This window comes from Urocampus carinirostris, chromosome 11 (assembly GCF_059441175.1).
Source record: "Urocampus carinirostris isolate Australia breed hairy pipefish chromosome 11, RoL_Ucar_1.0, whole genome shotgun sequence".
Taxonomy (NCBI): Eukaryota; Metazoa; Chordata; class Actinopteri; order Syngnathiformes; family Syngnathidae; genus Urocampus; species Urocampus carinirostris.
Genome location: NC_142359.1, coordinates 20,215,434 through 20,233,354, shown reverse-complemented (window position 1 = coordinate 20,233,354; position 17,921 = coordinate 20,215,434). Strand labels below are relative to the sequence as shown.

General features: G+C 38.8%; 2 protein-coding genes across 2 annotated transcripts in view; one reads left to right on the top strand and one right to left on the bottom strand.

Moving 5' to 3' along the window:
- Nucleotides 1-2,233: 2,233 nt before the first annotated feature.
- zcchc4 (zinc finger, CCHC domain containing 4) lies at nucleotides 2,234-16,194 on the bottom strand. Its single transcript, XM_088347215.1, has 13 exons — nucleotides 15,568-16,194; nucleotides 15,375-15,493; nucleotides 12,442-12,524; nucleotides 8,928-9,200; nucleotides 8,141-8,215; nucleotides 7,947-8,019; nucleotides 6,482-6,632; nucleotides 6,302-6,402; nucleotides 4,107-4,228; nucleotides 3,754-3,829; nucleotides 2,741-2,792; nucleotides 2,517-2,658; nucleotides 2,234-2,343 (listed from the first exon to the last, which is right to left on the bottom strand). Exons 1-13 carry the CDS (start codon nucleotides 15,647-15,649, stop codon nucleotides 2,241-2,243), a joined length of 1,452 nt encoding a protein of 483 aa, XP_088203341.1. The 5' UTR covers nucleotides 15,650-16,194; the 3' UTR covers nucleotides 2,234-2,240.
- A 363-nt stretch (nucleotides 16,195-16,557) lies between these two features.
- Nucleotides 16,558-17,921, top strand: part of ablim2 (actin binding LIM protein family, member 2) — a 39,781-nt gene continuing 38,417 nt past the window's right edge. Inside the window, exon 1 of the mRNA XM_088347675.1 lies at nucleotides 16,558-16,776. Within this exon, the coding sequence (XP_088203801.1) occupies nucleotides 16,764-16,776 (13 nt within the window). The 5' untranslated portion in view covers nucleotides 16,558-16,763. The remainder of the gene's footprint in view (nucleotides 16,777-17,921) is intronic.

The window sequence follows — 17,921 nt, the reverse complement described above, 5'->3', positions numbered from 1 at the left end:
TCAGTCACACAAAAAGGCGTTAACTTAGAGAGTGGACTAGGGTGCTGGGTGAGAGAGAAGGACTGTGCTAGCTGCATAGAGAAACGGTGCTTTGAGGAAATTGGTGGAGGAGTGAAGTATTGATCACAGGCCAATAGTATCGATCGAATCCAAGTACTTGCTTATATCGATAATGTCGATATTTGGATCCATCATACATAGCAAAATTAAGTATTTTATCATATGCTTGAAGAATGGCTTTTTTGTTATCTATTGTAAGAAATACCTGTTTTTCATCCTGGCAAAATGAGGAATTTCAATGTATTGTTGGTTAATCGAAGCTAAAGGGACATTATTTGTTTTTAGCGCCTCCTAGTGGTAAAAGAAATATACAGATTTTAATAATAAGCGTACTACAAATGAACTATCATATAAATTTGCATTTTTAAAGGAACAGTGCATAATTATATGACCACTAGATGTCACTGTATTCTGTAGTGCAATCGAAAACGGGTTCTACAATCCACAAAGAAGAATCCAAACTACGTACACTCGAAGTGACCAAAACACGACCATTTTCTTTTGTTGTTTTTGCCCAGCCTATCATAATGTTTTATGGGGACCCTTAGTAGCAAGATGGTGGTCAATATATAAAATAAATGCTGAATTCTATGAGTATTTTAAAAAAATGCAATGTCCCTTTAAATACTTTTAGGTCGGGACTTTTTAAAAACTTTTTTACATAACATGAGGCTCCTTCAAAGGGAGCCGACATAATTGTAAGCCAACTTGTTGCTATGGGTACCCGCCCCCCAAAAACTTCTGGTCCAAAAAAATGAAGAGAAAATGGTGCAGTTTGGTCACTTTAAGTCCCCGTGGTTGGTATTCTTGCCTGTGCTTTTTTGCGCTCGTTTTTGGACGCATTACACAACAGAAGCAGGGGTGGGCAACTATTTTGGCTCGCATTGGATTAAAGATTTGGGCTATTTGGCCAATTTGTGAATAAAAAAATATGTTGTACTTTTTACACAGTATTTGTTTTATAATAGTTTCATCAAATTGGTCTTAAAAAAAACTAACAATTGATGCAAAATAATGTATTAGTTCCATGTTTCAAGCAATTATATTGATATTTAGTTTTGTATCATTTCTGTAGTTTTATTTGTTTTTACAGGGATCAGAATGGAGATTTTCATTTTCAGCTGAAATAGCCAGCGTCCAGGAATAAACCCCCTACACCCCCCCCCCCAGAAAAAACCCTGGGTTTTAGGCAATTTACTTGTCCAAAACCATGCTTATATTTATCATTTAAGTAACATTTTTAGAAGATTAAAATAATTTGCCCACATAACTGATTTTTTTGTAAATACTGCAAGATAAGTTCAAATGCAGTTCAGTCCCTGCAGCTTGTGCGACAATGCGGCCAATTTTTCTAACGGCCGCCAGGGTGCGCCAGAGCAATAAAGGAAAGAGTGAGACAGTCGGATTTTGAATTTGTTTGCTACGCAAGAGAAAAAGTGAAAAAGTCGGAATGCCTTTGGGGTTCAAAAACAGCGGAAATCCGCGGATCCGCGGAAAATTCTGATCCCTGTTTTTAGTATTTTTGTATTATTTCGGCAGTCAGATTTTTGTAGTACTTCTGTAGTGTTTTGTTTGTCTTACTTTAATTTTATTTTTGTTGCATTTCTGCAGGAGTATGTTTTCAGTATTTCAGTGGTATTTTGTAATATTTCCATAGTGTTTTTTTTGTGGTGTATCTTTCATATTTTTGTAGTGTTACTGTTTGTAGTCTTCTAATATTATGTCTTAATATTCCTGCAATAATATTTTTTGTATTTCTTTGGTAATCTCTCTATCCTAGTATTTTTTATTGCTGTATAACTGTCGTGGGATTTTTGTAGTATTTCGGTATATTTTTTGGAGTATTCTTTTAATGTTATTGTAATATCACTGCATATGTACAGTATTTTTGTAGTATTTCCGCTGAAATATGTCTGTAGTAGTATTTTTGTATACCAGTATCACTGTTGGTTTTGGCCTAGTTCTTTTTTTGGTCTTCCTCTCCTCCTGCCCCCTTAGACTGTGCTCTGGAGAATTATCTTGGTCAGACTACAGAACATTAAGGGTAATGGCCATTCCCACACAGTATGTTTTGAGATGCCGATGAGCTCTGTTATATCACCATCATGACAACATACTGTACACTCATCTCGTGAGTCTTGGTCATACAGACGATGTATAGATGTATACACCCTTGTTTTTCATATCTTTTTATTTCTTTGAGCATGCACAGTCTTTGATTTGTTTTCTCTTTTTCTCCGCTTGGTCTTGATCATGCGTCCTTTCTTCATTGTGGACCCACGACTGGCTGTCAAAAGTAAAAAATAAAGAAGAAAAAGTCCCAAAATTAAAAGCCCCTCTTTAATAATGAAGAAACTTAAGTGTATACGCAATTGAAAGGCACATGACAATTTTAACATCCCGTAAATAAAAACAAGGTTGATGCTGCTTTGATATTCCGTATTTTGTTTTCCGACTTGCCTGCTGATGCTTTCAAAGGACACGCTTTGTGTTTGTGTCCGAGGCTTTTACAGTTGTAGCAACCCTCCTTGCCCCGGATTTGGTCACACTTGTGGTCCGGGAGGGCACAGCGGCCGCATGATTGACAGTGTTGCCATGCTTTGAGAACAAAAAAAGGAAATACTGTGAAAATTGTATTCAGTTTTAAACTTTGGAAGCATGATGCAAAATACACTCTTACATGATTTCACACATTTCTCACAAACAGAGCAGTGTTTCCACAGGCGGCCATCCTAGAAATTGAAAAGAAAAGAAATGGGAATACATTTTACCAACTGTGATAACTCCGATCCATCTATCTACCTTGGTCATATCCCTCGAGAGGGGTGACTGACAGTAAGACAAACACGTACAAAAACAAAGAAAATAAAAAGGGGAAAAGGAGCAAAAAACACACCAAAATAATTTGGCCACGGCCAACCCAAACACCCAAACAAGTTAAGCACCTTGGCACCCAAGTTGGTCATGCTTTCGTCCCTCTGGATGAAACGGGACACGAGAAAGCGGCCATGCCACTCGGGTCAGGGTGACACAAAACACTCTTCTGTTAAACAGCAGGGCTCGACAGCTTTCACTGGTTTACCCCTGCCGCATCATAAGGGTGCCCTGCCCATCCCTTAGAACGAGTCTAAACATCCCAGCTTTTAAACTAATTGGTTTTAAAAGGCTCATAAGGAAACTATACTTGATTTGATATTTAGTTTTGTATCATTTTAGTGGTGTTTTGTAGTGTGATTGTGGTAGTATTTCTATAGCCTTACTGCAGTGGTATTACTGTCGTAGTATTTCTGAACCAGTATCTTTGTAGTATTTTTCTCTATTTTGAATTAAAGCAAAGTAATATGCCCAGGTTTTAACTACTTCATTTGATACAAACCTTTGTAGCAATTTTGTAATACAGTATACATATACATATATATACATATACATAAATCAGTATTTCTGTAGTAGTTTATTGGTAGAAGACACACAAAGGTAACAAAGCTGGCACCAAACATAATATTTTTTATCAGTTGTAGTTTTTTTATAATAATATTTTTATTAGCATTTTGTTTGTGTGGGCTGTAGTTTGCCTACACCTGTTTCGACACATATCACTAGGATTCTTAAAGACCTTTCGCATAAATTCAATAAGAAACGAGCTTATGCAATTTTCATTTTTCTGCCCTCTATCTACATATAAATATGCATTACCTTGGATGGGCAGATGTTGCATATGGTACAGTGTTTGTTGAGGGACCACACATATCGCTTGCAAACTGGACAAAATCTAGACAAATAAAGAGGAAAAAGTGTTAGGTCAGAATTCTTTGAGAAAGTTTGATTTTTTTTCCAGCTACTCTGAGGTTTATTTGGTGTAAAAGTAACACTGTCTTTTAAAGAAACAACATTTTTCCTTAAAGGAACAAATCTTTTCACGACATATATATATATATATATATATATATATATATATATATATATATATATAATTTTTTTTTTGTTATAACAAACCAGTAAATCTGTGATTTTAAGTTAAAAAAATGACACTTGGAATACATGGCTACCTGTAACCTTCGTCCTGAGGGAGAACAATTTCACTTGGAGTGATATTTGTAAATATCCGGACCGGTGACTGCTTCCTTCCGGTCTTGCCGTGCTTGTACAAGGAATGGTTGTCGTAGGCCACCTGGGAAGTAAGCAGATGAACTGCCGTTCTTTGCGTTTTGCAAACCAAAGACAACGAGCTGGGATTAAGAAGGCGGATGTCCATTACTGTAATAATCGAGTCTTTGCCTCGGGCTAGTAATCCAACTGAATGCAAGCCATGATGAAAGTACTTTTGATGATGGGTACCGTGGCGAATATGTAAAGTCAATGAAGTCCATTCTCCATATTTCTAAATGATTTCTCTTAACTGTTCACTGACCTAGTAATTTATGCAAGACAAAATGATAATTATGGAGGACTTTGACGTCCACATGAAATCCCCATAAAGATCTCTTACTGTTGCGTTCCAATCGTAAATTAATACATTTGGTTTAAATCAAGTAAAGTATTTCTTGGACTATAAGTCACAGTTCTTTTCATAGTTTGGCTGGGAGAACAACTTATATTTAAAATTATTAGCAGATTATAAAACTGAGTTTTAAATTTGTATTACTGGTAATGTAAGTAAACTCACATGTTATTTTCACAGTAAACGGCAAGAGGGCGCTCTAGAGCTGTGTTGATAAGCTCAACCCCCGACCACAGGCGTAAAAGCGGAAGGAGGAAGCTCATCATCTACCTGCGGGACCTACCCTGAGTTGTTTACCGGTAGTGACACAGAGGATAAAGATTTGATTGGATTCAGTGATTTGGGGGTGAATGGGGGATTGACAGACGGATCGGTGAAGGGTCTGCAGTCATGCCGACCCTGTACCCGTCCGTCATGGTGAAGAAGATTTATTGGTCGATCTACCTTCCTACCCTCACATATGGTCATGAACTGTGGGTCATGACCGAAAGAACAAGATCCCTGATACAAGCGGCTGAAATTAGTTTCCTTCGGCTGGTGGCTGGGCTCTCCCTTAGAGAAAAGGTGAGAAGCTCGGTCATCTGGGAGGGATTAAGTGTAGAGCCGCTGCTCCTCCACATTGAGAGGAGCCAGTTAAGGTGGCTCGGGCATCTGATAAGGCTGCCTCCTGAACGCCTCCCACTGGAGATGTTCCGGACATGTCACACTAGCAGGAGGCCCCGGGGACAACCCAGGATAGGCTGGGGAGACCATGTCTCTAGGCTGGCCTGGGAACGCCTCGGGATTCTGTCAGATGAGCTGGATTAAATGGCTTGGGTTAGGGAGTTCTGGGCTTCCCTGCTGAAGTTACTGCCCCGCAACTCGATCCCGGATAAGCACAAGAAAACGGCCGGATGGTGCTACATAAATGTTGTGTTCAGGAAAGCCGGGGTTTTCGCTTCTGCAATATCTGGCCTGCTACGTTGCCCTAAATCTTTTGCCAGAGGCAACTACATCGTTTACTTGGTATAACGGTTCCATTGACTCACTTTTGGATGACTTTGAGACTGTTGTGTCCTGTATTCTGTGGTGACCCAATCGCATTCATTTCGGCAAACAAAGACACACGCCTAGGTTTACTGGGATGACTTTAACGATGCTGCAGGGCATATGAACACACTAAGCACGCAACTAAAGATAGAGGTTTTCCGTCAGACCTGGTATGACATCTTGCAGACTAATAAAGCAGGTCTTGCCTCACCTTAAGATATCTATTTGCGTAAGAAGCGACATCTTGTGGCGGCTACAAAGAGTGCAGATAAGTGTAAAGGCTCAGCACAGCAGCAACTTGGTCTTTTGAATATTATTACACTTGCTTACAAAGCTTTGCCTGTGATATTTTTATTCGTGATCACGATCTTGACTTGATGGGTCTTTGTAAAACCTTGTTGAAACTGGACGCGTATTTACAGTGCCATGAGGCTTTTTAACATTCGTTTTCAAGTTTTTCCTAGCCCTCATGTAGGTTCTAGTTCAGGGAATGTTGTAATGGTGGTCAGTGCTGCCTTTTGATACTTTTTGTGATTAGGGGTTATTCAAATAAATATGACTTGACTTAAAAGATTAAAAGATGAAAATGATAGCTAGGTTCAAACAATGATGGGCCAGTGGAAAAAATGGGTAAATGACCACACTTCTCTTGAAATGGGGATACATTTTTAAATTCAATGCCATCAAGACGGCAGTAAAGCACATTACCCTTACCTGGTAGTCTAGCATAGTAAAAGAAGGGAAGCATTCAATGATGCGATGTTCAAAGAAATACGGGAAGATCCATAACATGGGCATGTCGACACCAATGCTGCCTGCAAGGTCATAAATGAAAAACAATCCAACACTTTTCCGCATTCGAACGCTGAAAATGCTCAATAAAAAAGCACCAACCTGAACTTTGCTGATTACGCCAAGCCTTCGACATACAAGAGAAGCTGTTGGCCAGGGGTTTCACCAGACCCCCGAACGGAGGGTCGGCCACCATCACCACCTTTTCCCCATTCAGTTCTCTGAGAAAATTCCGGAAAACTGCACTTGAAGCCTAGAATGGAAAAAAAATTGTTCAGTGCTAAATACAATGATCAATGTTAGTGAGGATTCAGGCACAGAATGCGATATAATAAATGTGAGACTTTGGTCATCTCCTGGTCAAGCTAAGCTAAATCCCCCTCCCCAAAACAAAACAGACTCCCTAAAAATTATGAAGGTAAAAGAAATACATTGTTGCACAAAAATCTTGTTTTTGTCAGAAATGTGATCCCTAACGTGATTTTGCCAAAACCAAACCATTTCCCATGGCAAAAATCCATCACACCATTTTCTGTCTGCGTTGAAAGTTCAGTCAAAATAAAAGGAAATCAGCCGACACTGGTAAATACTCTTCAGAAAGCAGCTGGTACTCAGAGGGTTCATGTATGATTGTAACTTCCAGAAATAGAAGAGTGATGTATTAAACCAATGCAAAAGTGTCAAAGGTATGCACATTCTCCGCAAACGTAAAGTCTTCTTCCGGAGTCTCACGAGAATGGACGCTTATCATACTTGTTCCAGATTTGTCTTTTCTTCACTCATGATATAAGATATACGTCTTCAACCCGTCATCCCTTTTCGGGTGCTTTGTTCATTTTGTGATGAGATGTTTGTTTGTTGAAACATAATTGAAAAGAAAAATAACACGGACACTCCAAAATATAAAAACAAATAAAAAGGAGAACCTCAAATTAATTGACCAATCGACATTCGGAGGAAACAAAGCCTACTTACAACAAAGTCAGTTAGTTCTTTGTTCCTTTATCTCTTTGTTTTCCTTATCCTCACTGTAAAATGTAGAACTGGAGTCGTCCAATTTCGTTGTCACAATATATCCCATGTTGTAACAATGACAATAAAGGTATATTCTATTCTATTCCATTCTATTCTATTAATCTGGCCAACCTAGCAACATTTAAGACTGTGTACATAGCTTAGATGTTATGGTTTTTAAAACCAAGCGTCAGGCAAGCCAACATGTTGAAAATCACGAATATCTGGAGCTGTAAAAAAATTAAAACCCTATGTAAGCATATTTTTACATAAAAGAAGAGAATTCATGCAAAAAAAGTCAATATTTTAACGTTTAACCTACACTGGAAAACATCAAAAATGTTTCAGCCATGTTTGTTCTCTTACGGGAACGCGCCCAACACTGGTATTGATACGACATTGAGTGGAATATAATTAGAAATATCAAAAAAGGCAATTCTGATACAGCATGATCACGGTTTGTAGTGGAAATTAGTGAATGACTTATACGATCATGTTTACATAGAAATAACATAACAAAACTTGTGATAATGGGTTGGGAATCATCAATTACCTCATTGTCAAAGAAGTGATGATTGAACATGTTATAGTGGCAGAACTCATCCTTGCTGTAAAACTGAGCGTATCTGGGACAAAATACATGGGACATTTGGTCAATGGTCAGACTTTGCCGCATTATTTTATCAAAGCTAAGAACATCTGTTTTAAAAAGAACAAGATTTCAAGTAGACAGCAGCACAAGCTGACCTAAAGTCGATATCCAGCAGAAGGCTTTTCATTGGCTTTCCACCCGGGTTTTCCGACTTAATCAGCTCGTGGAGTCTGGGAAAGAAAAAAAAAATGTCGAGAAGACCTGCTTCTTGATAAATGCATTTGATTTACATAGCGCTTCATCGGACACTCAAAAAGCCTTTTAAATCCGGCCTGCCGAACAAAAATGGTGAAATGCAACAATAAATCGTCACACTTAATTGGTCAGTACGATATCACCAGTCACTGAAATACGTCATGCCACTTGTTATTGTTACATCAAGGACAATCTAAATAATCTAACTGTGTAAAATATTTACTCCAAAGCATACAATAATTCCGAAAGATGAATAGGAATCCGCCTTAAACGTTTCTGCTTCGTTGGATGTTGCTTCTTACCTTTACTGCTCGGCGCCCCTGGTGGCCCTTGGAAAAAATGCATAAATTAGACGCATCATTGCATAAGCCCCAGGATTGAAAGCTTGGGAAAAACGTTGCGGTTTATGGATCGGACGTAACAATATATATAATGGTGAGATACTTTGACCATTTTTTGTTTAGCGGACCGGATTAAAAACCCTGCTGGGCTAGATGTGACCTGCAGGCTGTAGTATGTCCACCCAGAGGCAGTGGGATTTCTAATTTTTTTCTACATTTTTCACATCCATGGCATCAAGGACAGATAACATGCAAACGTTTTTCTACGTCAGTTGCACTGAATAAATTAATCATAAAGTTTCTTCCATACTGTTTAGGAATCACTAACGACAAATAAGTTGCTTACCTGGGCGTGCCGACGCACAGCACCTTGTTGAAGCCCAGCGTAACAAGGCTGCCTAGCAGAAAGCGTGTTGTGCGTTCAGTGAACAGATACTGCGCATTGCTCTTCTTGTTGTCTAGGGGACGCAGAAGCTTGCTAGGCAGCTTCAACTGAGCATCTCTCACAGGAACGCAAACGTGGGCAGAGTGCGCATTCGTCTCGTCGGTAAGGAGGAGGAGCTGGCAATCGTGACAGAACTTCTTATCGGCGAGCGGGAGGGACAGAAACTGTTGGAACCTGTAGGAGTGATGCCTTGTCACGTTTTGGATTCATTTGTTTGGAGGATTTTTATTAAATTATGTCATGGCTATTTTTTATGAAGAATGATACGTTACCAATTCAAAACGAAAAATAAATTAGTGTTAGCCGCACGGAAAATGAATATTGTGAAAATCCAAAATACATGTATGCATTAGAGAACCGTGAATTCCAAATTGCAGAGCGCACTCCGATCAAAAGCTGCATACTGACATTTAGGAATGAAACTCAATTTTGTCAAGCTGCACAGTACTTTAAACAGCCATAAAAATGGACTCGTGCATATAAGTCACACCTGAAGTCGCATTTTGATTAATGCAGGGGCAGCTGGCTAGACATAGCCAAGCCTCTTCATCCTGGCTCAGCAAACGTGCAACCGATGAAGCCAAATGTGCTGGCCAAACTAGATAGAGCTGCACTTATTCAGTTAGCCTGGATTTCTTTATCCCACTTTCGTGCAATAACCCCAAATTGATGTATACAGACGCTGCCCTACTTACGAACGATCGTTTGCAAATTGAATTTGTAAAGTGTTTCAGAGCTATATTTTTTATCTTTAAGGTTCATATAAGTATGTTTAACTTATAAAAGTAGCCTGTATTGTTTTGTACTAAAAAAATAAACATTTCATAGAATATATGCTCTATAAAGATAAAGTTGAGTCTAACTTACTTTCAGAAAATGGGCTTCAAAAGGTCCTCCTCTGTGGTAAAAAGTGGCTGAAATAAAGTGTTCCGACCATTTTCTCAACCGCATCAAGCTTTCTTATTCCACTTTCATTTCAAAAGAAACGGCTTGCCTCTTCTTTACACTTTACACCAACCGTATTGAATGGATTCACGAGATGTTAAACAATAAAGATGGCAAAGTTCTTAGCGCGCTGGAGATACATTATAGTATGTTTACACACGAACTAGGAGGAGGAAGCGGATTTCTTCTTCGGGGTGGATGCTGGGTGAACTTTCACAGCGTCACACACCCGTGGCGGCGGAAAGAAGCACTAAAGTAATGTCTTGTACTCAGAAAAAGGTGCACACAATATAAAACCCAACTTACAGCAATGTCCGCATATTTTTCGACATCCCCAAAAAATGTTCGTATCTACCGTTTTACGTAAGTGGAATGGTTGTAAGTAGGGGAGCATCTGTTTTAATATTTGGAGTGGGCAAATAAACCAGTAAGTTGGCAAGCAGGAGCAAGAGGGAGTGGTGTGAAAGAGTAGGTAGCTGTACCTGAAAACTGGCTGGATAAAAAAAAAAAAAAGGGTCTGACTCAAGAAGCTACAAAAGCTAGCAAGAGTAAACTAGATAAAGACAAGCAGGTTGGGCCTGAATCAACGTGAGAAACCATCACCAGAGGCTCTAATTACATGCACAAAGTTGTTATCCTTTGGGGATTCATTACAGAAAGATTGCGGTGAAACATTTTAGCCTCATGGAAGGTGTGGCATGAACTATGTTGCATTTAAAAATGTACATTAATGTTATAACATTTTATTCTGGAGCACACAAATGAATTCTTTGCCCATTAAATTGTGATGTTATAGCGTATTAAAAGTCTACCCCTTTGAATTTCATTGGAGAGTATTGTCGCTAGACACGTTTTCTGCAACAGAGAGGCATCTCGACATGAATATTATCTCTGCTGAGAGTCTGTCATGCGCTCTTGAGCGGTGACCTCAACACGGGTACCAAAACTTGGGAAATTTTTGCCTGGATACGGCCAATACAAAAGACAACTGTCTAGCATCAAAAGTTTGCAGCTGGTTCAAAATGCAGCAGCGAGACATTTGACAAAGACAAAAAGGTTTGAGCATATCACTCCTATGTTAGCTAACTTGCACTGGCTGGCATGTGACTTAAAGGTTGTCTTGCTAACATACAAATGTTTGCATGGACTCGCGCCCTCTTTTCTCTCCGAATTGATTCCCCCATATGTTCCTGCACTCCAATTTGATTTCCCCCTATGTTCCTGCACAGAGCCTCCGCTCGGAAAATGGCTATCTACTTGTGACTCCAAGAGCCAAGAAGAAGTCTGCAGTCTCGAGAGCGTCCTCCATCCAAGCCGTGGGGCTGTGGAATGCTCTGCCTCTGGGGACTAGATCTGCAACCTTAGTGGAAGTCTTTAAATCTAGACTTAAGAACCACTTCTATTCGATAGCTTATTATTGATGCCCACCTCATACTTTTCTTTTCCGGTCTTTTTTCCGACTGCCTGGCTGGTGGTGATACAAGGGAGAAGGACGATTTGAGATGAGTGAGCGGACCAGCGTTTAAACCTGAAGCATTTTAATGCCTGCATCGACTAGTCGGCAGAGATGGGAAGCTACGTCCTTGCTGTTATGGACTTTTTCGACTATTTTAAAGGTTTCTTACTCTCTTCCTCCTGAGGTTTAAAGTTTTTTCTCGCCCGCATGTTGGTCTAAGATTAGGGCACGGTGTATTTGTAACCTGTGCAGTCCTTTGAGATATCTTGTGACTAGGGGTTTTAAAATAAATGTGACTTGGCTTGAATACTTGCAACTTTTTGAGGATTAACCTTGCGTATCATGGCGGTAGACAGGTGACGCAGAAACATTCAAAGAGAACAATTAGACAGCTGAACGAAACAGAGTCTGATGTTGAGGCCAATACGGTTTTGAAGACATGCATTGTACATTTTATATGCATACATTTCGCAATATAAGAAAGCATTATTTCAGACTGTGCCGACAAAAGTATTTATGATTATATGCATGCAGTCCAAACGGCAAACGGCAGTTGTTAAAACAATTTGATTTCAAACCATTTGGAATTATTTAGGACTTATGTTCCAGACTTTGTTGTTGACCACTGAATGAATTTCATAAAATGGACATCATAATTCTTTTATTTCCTGTTCTACTGCTGCTAATGTGTCTGTTTATGGTTTACAGGGATAAAGAAATGTTAACTTTAATTTGATTTGTGATTTATTTGCCTGCCACTAAAAATGGACAGGTTTATTTATATATTTATGTCTTTGTTGACTGAGCACTGTGCCTAATTGTTTTTTAATTAATTTTGTTGTATGATCATTGTACCTTTTTTTCTTTTTTATTATCATTTGCCACATCATTAAACTTGGCGCTACATTTAAGAAACAAATAATATTCATCCAAATCATTTCAATAGGTGGTGACCAGTTGACTATTAAAATAGTTGTTAGTTGCATCCCTACTTGGACTACCCCTTACACTTACCTTAAGTAGTACTGCTCCGGGCTGAAAGGGGGCATCTTCTTTTTGTTCTCCACCTCTCTGGCCAGCGCTCGGGCCTCTGACACCTTCAAAACATGAAAAACATTGATCAAATCACTCTAACTTACCTCCTTTGAAACATACATTTTTATACATCAGGCCACACACTACTTCAAATTCACTGACTCGATATAATAACAATTTATCATCCAGTCAATTGAAGAGACTATCAATACATTGCAAGCACATTTAGTAGGTGGTTTAAAGATATTCCATGAAGACTATTCAAGTTACAGATGTCAAGAATATTAGAGCTGTATTAGGGGTCTATTTCTAACTATTACAGCAACCAGAAATTAGTACAGTAATGAGTTTTTCTTGGCTTGTATATTTTTGTCAATGTGTGGTGGTCCTTGCCCCAAAAGGCTGCTGCAACATACATCACGACAGAAAAGGAACAAATCACCCCCCAAAAAAATGTACAAACGCTGCCCTAGTTACGAACGAGATCCGGTGTTCCTGACGATCGTTCGTAAGTTGAATTTGTTCGTAAGTTGCTCCAGTGCTATGATTTGTATGTTTAAGGTTTGTATAAGTATGTTTAAGGCTTGTATAGGTAACCTGTATTGTCTAGTACTAAAAAATAAATATTTCATAAAATAATTTTCTCTATAAAGATAAATAAAATTGAGTTTAACTCACTTTTGGAAGATGCGTTTCCAGAGGTCTGACCTTTTTCTCAACCGCATCAAGCTTTCTTATTCCACTTTCATTTCAAAAGAAATGGCCTGCCTCTTCTTTACACTTTACACCAACCATATTGAATGGATGCACGAGATATCAAACAATAAAAATGTCAAAGTTCTTAGTGCGCTGGAGATACAGTATGGTTTGTTTATGCACGAACTAGGAAGAGGATTTCTTCTTTGGGGTGGATGCTGGGTGAGCTCTCACAACGCCACACGCCGGTAGCGGCGGAAAGAAGCACTACAGTAATGTCCTGTACCCGGAAAAATATGCACACTATACAAAATCTAACTTACAGCAATGTCCGGATATTTTTCGACATTTTGAAAAAAATGTTCGTGTTTACCGTTTTACATAAGTCGAATGGTCATAAGTAGGGTAGCGTTTGTATGTTATGGTCTCTAGCTTTGTGCCCGTGAGCACCAGGTAGGCCCCTAAGATCTCCTGTGTAGCCTGTGGATAGGTTCTGATAATAGCTCACTAGTAATGGGCCATTGTGATTTTATTGTAAATGTAATTTCTAATAGACATGTTTTAGTGGTTGATTTAACTTTTAATAATCACAATCTGGTATTAACATAATAACAACATAGTAATAGCATAAATACAGTAACTACAGAAACTGACAATTTGTCCTGGTATTAAAACCTTATTCCTGGTGATAGGAATGCGTGGAGGAGTGTTGTAAAAGGATAGTGGGATGTTTAGACGTGTTCTAAGGGATGGGCAGGAAACCTGTATGATGCGGATGGGGTAAACCAGTGAAAGCTGTCGGGCCCTGCTGTTGAACATAAGAGTGTGTTGTGTCACCGCTTTCTTGTGCCCCGTTTCATCTGGAGGGACGAAAGCATGACCAACTTGGGTGCAGAGGTGGTTACATTGTTTGGGTGTTTGGGCATTTGGGTTGACCATGGCCAAATTATTTTGGTGTGTTTTTTGCTACCTTTTCCCTTTTTTTATTTTCTTTGTTTTCGTGTATGTGTTTGTCTTGCTGTCGGTCACCCCTCTCGAGGGATATGACCAGGGTACATAAATAGATAGTTTACACTGTCTGCACATTCTGAATTTCAAAATATAGTGCAATAAAATGTATAGTTGACGTTGTAATATTTGTATTTTCGTGAAATTGCTGCTTTTCTATTGACTTGTTTTGGCTTTTGATCTGTAAGACAGTTGTAATACAATTAGTTCTAGATATTTTTTATACTGATACAGTTTGAATTGTAGTTATTTCATGTAAATAATAATAATAATAATAATAATTTCCTTGTATTGTCATTCTGTGTAACAATGTACACAGAACGAAATGTCGATTGCACCTGACCCGTTGCAGCGAGCCGATGCAGCCGCAGCCAACAGAGGGCGCCGCCGACCACTTTTTAAGTCTTAGAAATGACTCGGCCGGGGCGCGAACCCCGACCTCCCAGTCTCAAAGCGGGCGCCTTACCATCTAGGCTACTGAATGTAAATGGTCCCAAAACAATGAATCATTTTTAGTGCCTCAAATCTTTGTGGTGTGTTTATCGTGAATAAGAACTCAAGGGAGAGGATTGAATTAGTCCATGATCATGGCATTTCCAGTCAAAAAAGTATTGGTATTGTATCTGTATCAATCAATACTACCATGTATTGAAGTGGATCAATACTAAACTTCCCAGTATTGCACACTCCTAGAGATTAAGAGCAATCTAATGCATTTTTATCACATTTGTTACACTGCACAAGTTGTACACGTAAATTCCTCAATATGGTCCATCGAAATTCCGCTTATTTTCATTCGTCGGATAGTTAAATTTCAGGGTTGGGTAGGGTTACTTTAACTGGATTACTTTCAATTACTTTTGGATTACTCCAATACCAAATATGTTAATGAAAGACAAAAGAAACTAAATATGAATAGAATTACTAAATTTTGTGCAGGCTTGGGGAGTAATGGAACGGCAAAAATGCTGTTGGCAAGCTGTTTGGATTTATTTTCATTTTGTTTCTGTCGCATTTTATATTAGTTTTGCCGGAGATCAAAGCCAGGAGAGAAATCTTACCACGTGTTGTGAGTCATAATTTTACTCATATTTAGTTTCTTTTGTCTTTTATTAGCACATTTGGTATTGGAGTAATCCAAAAGTAATTGAAAGTAATCCAGTTAAAGTTACCCGACCCAACCCTGTTAAATTGACTTCAATGCCTACCTTTTCGTCCTCCCATTGGAAAAAATTACACTCTTTACGGTCCCTGCAAGCCGAACACGCGTAAAACCTCCTTCCATTTTCTTCTTTATTCCCAACTTTCTCAAATAGCAAAGTCGGTCCTGCAAAACACATGGAAATGAGTGCAAATATCTTGAATTTTGGATTGATTGGTTGAGCCTGGATTTATGTTTACCATGTGGGCACCGCGGCGTGTCATCATCTGTAAATATAATATCATATGCTAAACTGCTCTCCTCTTGTCCATCAGTATGCATAAGGATAGCGTATAAACGTTTAAAAATATATTTTAAAAAAATGTATGAATAAACCTAGGGACTAAAGATGACTACCAGCCAGTTCGAGTCTCGACCCACTGTAAAACTCGAATCCTTAGAAGAAATTGGACGGATAGAAATCACTTGAGTAGCATCTCCGGGTTAGTCAGCAGCCAACAATTTTGATTTCTAGAAAATACTCCACAGTGATACCGAATATCGGAATGCATATATTTGATAGAGGATATCTAAAAAGTTATTTTAATCACATCAGCACACAGCCTATATAAACCACGTTGCCGAGCGTTTTCCGCTTCCTGTAGCTTCACCCTCAATTGTGTGTAAACCAAGTCTTAACCCTAAAAATTGCTCGTCGACACACTAACGCCACCGCTGTCCTAATGATGACTTTTGGTTCTTTATTATAATAAAACTGCTAAAAATGAGTCCAAGAAGGCAAAAAGTACGAGTTTACACGCAATCAACCTGTCTGAGAAAAATACCCCAACATTGTAGTTTTATAATATTGTGCGTTCGGCAAAACGCGTGGGGTTACTTTCCTTTAAGGACTACAACTCCCACACAGTGCTACGCCGCACTTTTTGTCTACAGCTGTTCTACTCACGTAATTTAGCCAATGAGTTTTAGGAACTATCCTACAAAGCAAAACACTTTAACAGCATGAGAAAAGAAGTTTGACATATTTGTGCCATTATTTGATACTTAATCTTAATTAAATTTTGTGATAATGAGATTTGTAACATTTTATGTGTACCAGTTGGGTTTATTTAGATAAAAAAAATACAAACGTTTTGCTTTTATTTTGAAGAGATTGCAAGGAACCTAGTGGATTTGTTCTTCTGCAGACCTTACTTTGCAAATTGCGTCCACGCCCAAGTTGACTGCTCTAGGAAGGCGTTGCCGCAGTGTCTCTGGTCCCCACTGCTTCAGTAAAAACAAAGTGGGAGTCTGCGGGCCCTGTCTGTCGGGGCCCTATTTAAAAACTCCCCCACGTAACGTTGTTTGTGGGCGGCGCCCCACAGCTGCTGCCATCCTTCATGTTTTGGTGGTGAGGAGAGGCTCTTTATTTACAGCGCATCATCTGACCGACACGATGAGCAGCACTGGTAAGACATTTGAATGGACCTAGCTCCTTGTGCTGAATTGTTGCAAGCATCCTGTTTAACCATGATAATTGTGGAAAATATAAAATAATACCGTTACTCTGAATGTCAAGCTCATGTCATTGTGTTTAGTTGATTCACAATTAAACCTATTTAGACTTTTGGGCTCCTGGCATTGGTTTCCTATGATGCCATTGCGGATGACGACCTCAGCAGGAACAACAATCCCAAAACACCCCAAAACTGATTACTTTGCAGCAAAAAGTCCTTGTCACAGTACGCAGTCCAAGTTTTAATTTCTTATTTGTTTCGAATCATTTGTTGGATGGATTCCCCGTTTAAGAGCAACTGTCACCAGTGGTCAGCAACCACAGGCCCTCGGACGGGTACCGGGCTGTGGGTGGTTTGGTCCTGGGCAATGTTCCCTCTAATTTTCCACGGGTCTGAGCGTTCACACAAAATCGGTGAGCAACGCTTGAAACAACAGTGAGCAACCATAATCCCAAGTGTGGCAAGATAATTAATTATCAAACATGTCCAAAACTTGACATCAAGTTACATTTTGCCGAGTTTCCGGCAATGCAAAATTATTTTTCTCTTTTGAATGAATTGACTCATGTACTATTGCAAAGGTTGTACGGCCTACAAACGCCATTTGTTCTTACAATTCTTTCACAAGATATCCATTTCTTTTTATTTCCTGATATATTTTGTCGCATAATATTAACATTTGGGGGGGTTTATTTAGTCGGTTGTAGGATACAGAACTGTACTTAATCACATTTTTTAGTGGAAGTACAATGTTGGCAACAAGATTCACTTGGTATAATTGGAAATTATTTGAATGCAACACAAACTTTTTCTTCTTTTTCCCGTGTTTTTTTCCTACTTTTTTAAAAATTTCTTTAAAAAAATCTCATTGTGTTTATTTTTTCCGAGCTGTTACTTTGTTCTTTTTGTTCTCTATTTACTTTTTTCCTACATTTCTTTCTTTTCTTTTTTTCTGGCTTTTTTCTAAATGTTTCCTTCTTTTTTTCTCTTTTGTTTCTTTTTTTCTCAGCTATTCACTACCTTTTCATTTTGGTATTTTTTTCTTTTTTGTTCTATTTCCCCCTTCCTTTAATTCATTGTGTGCATAATTTTACATA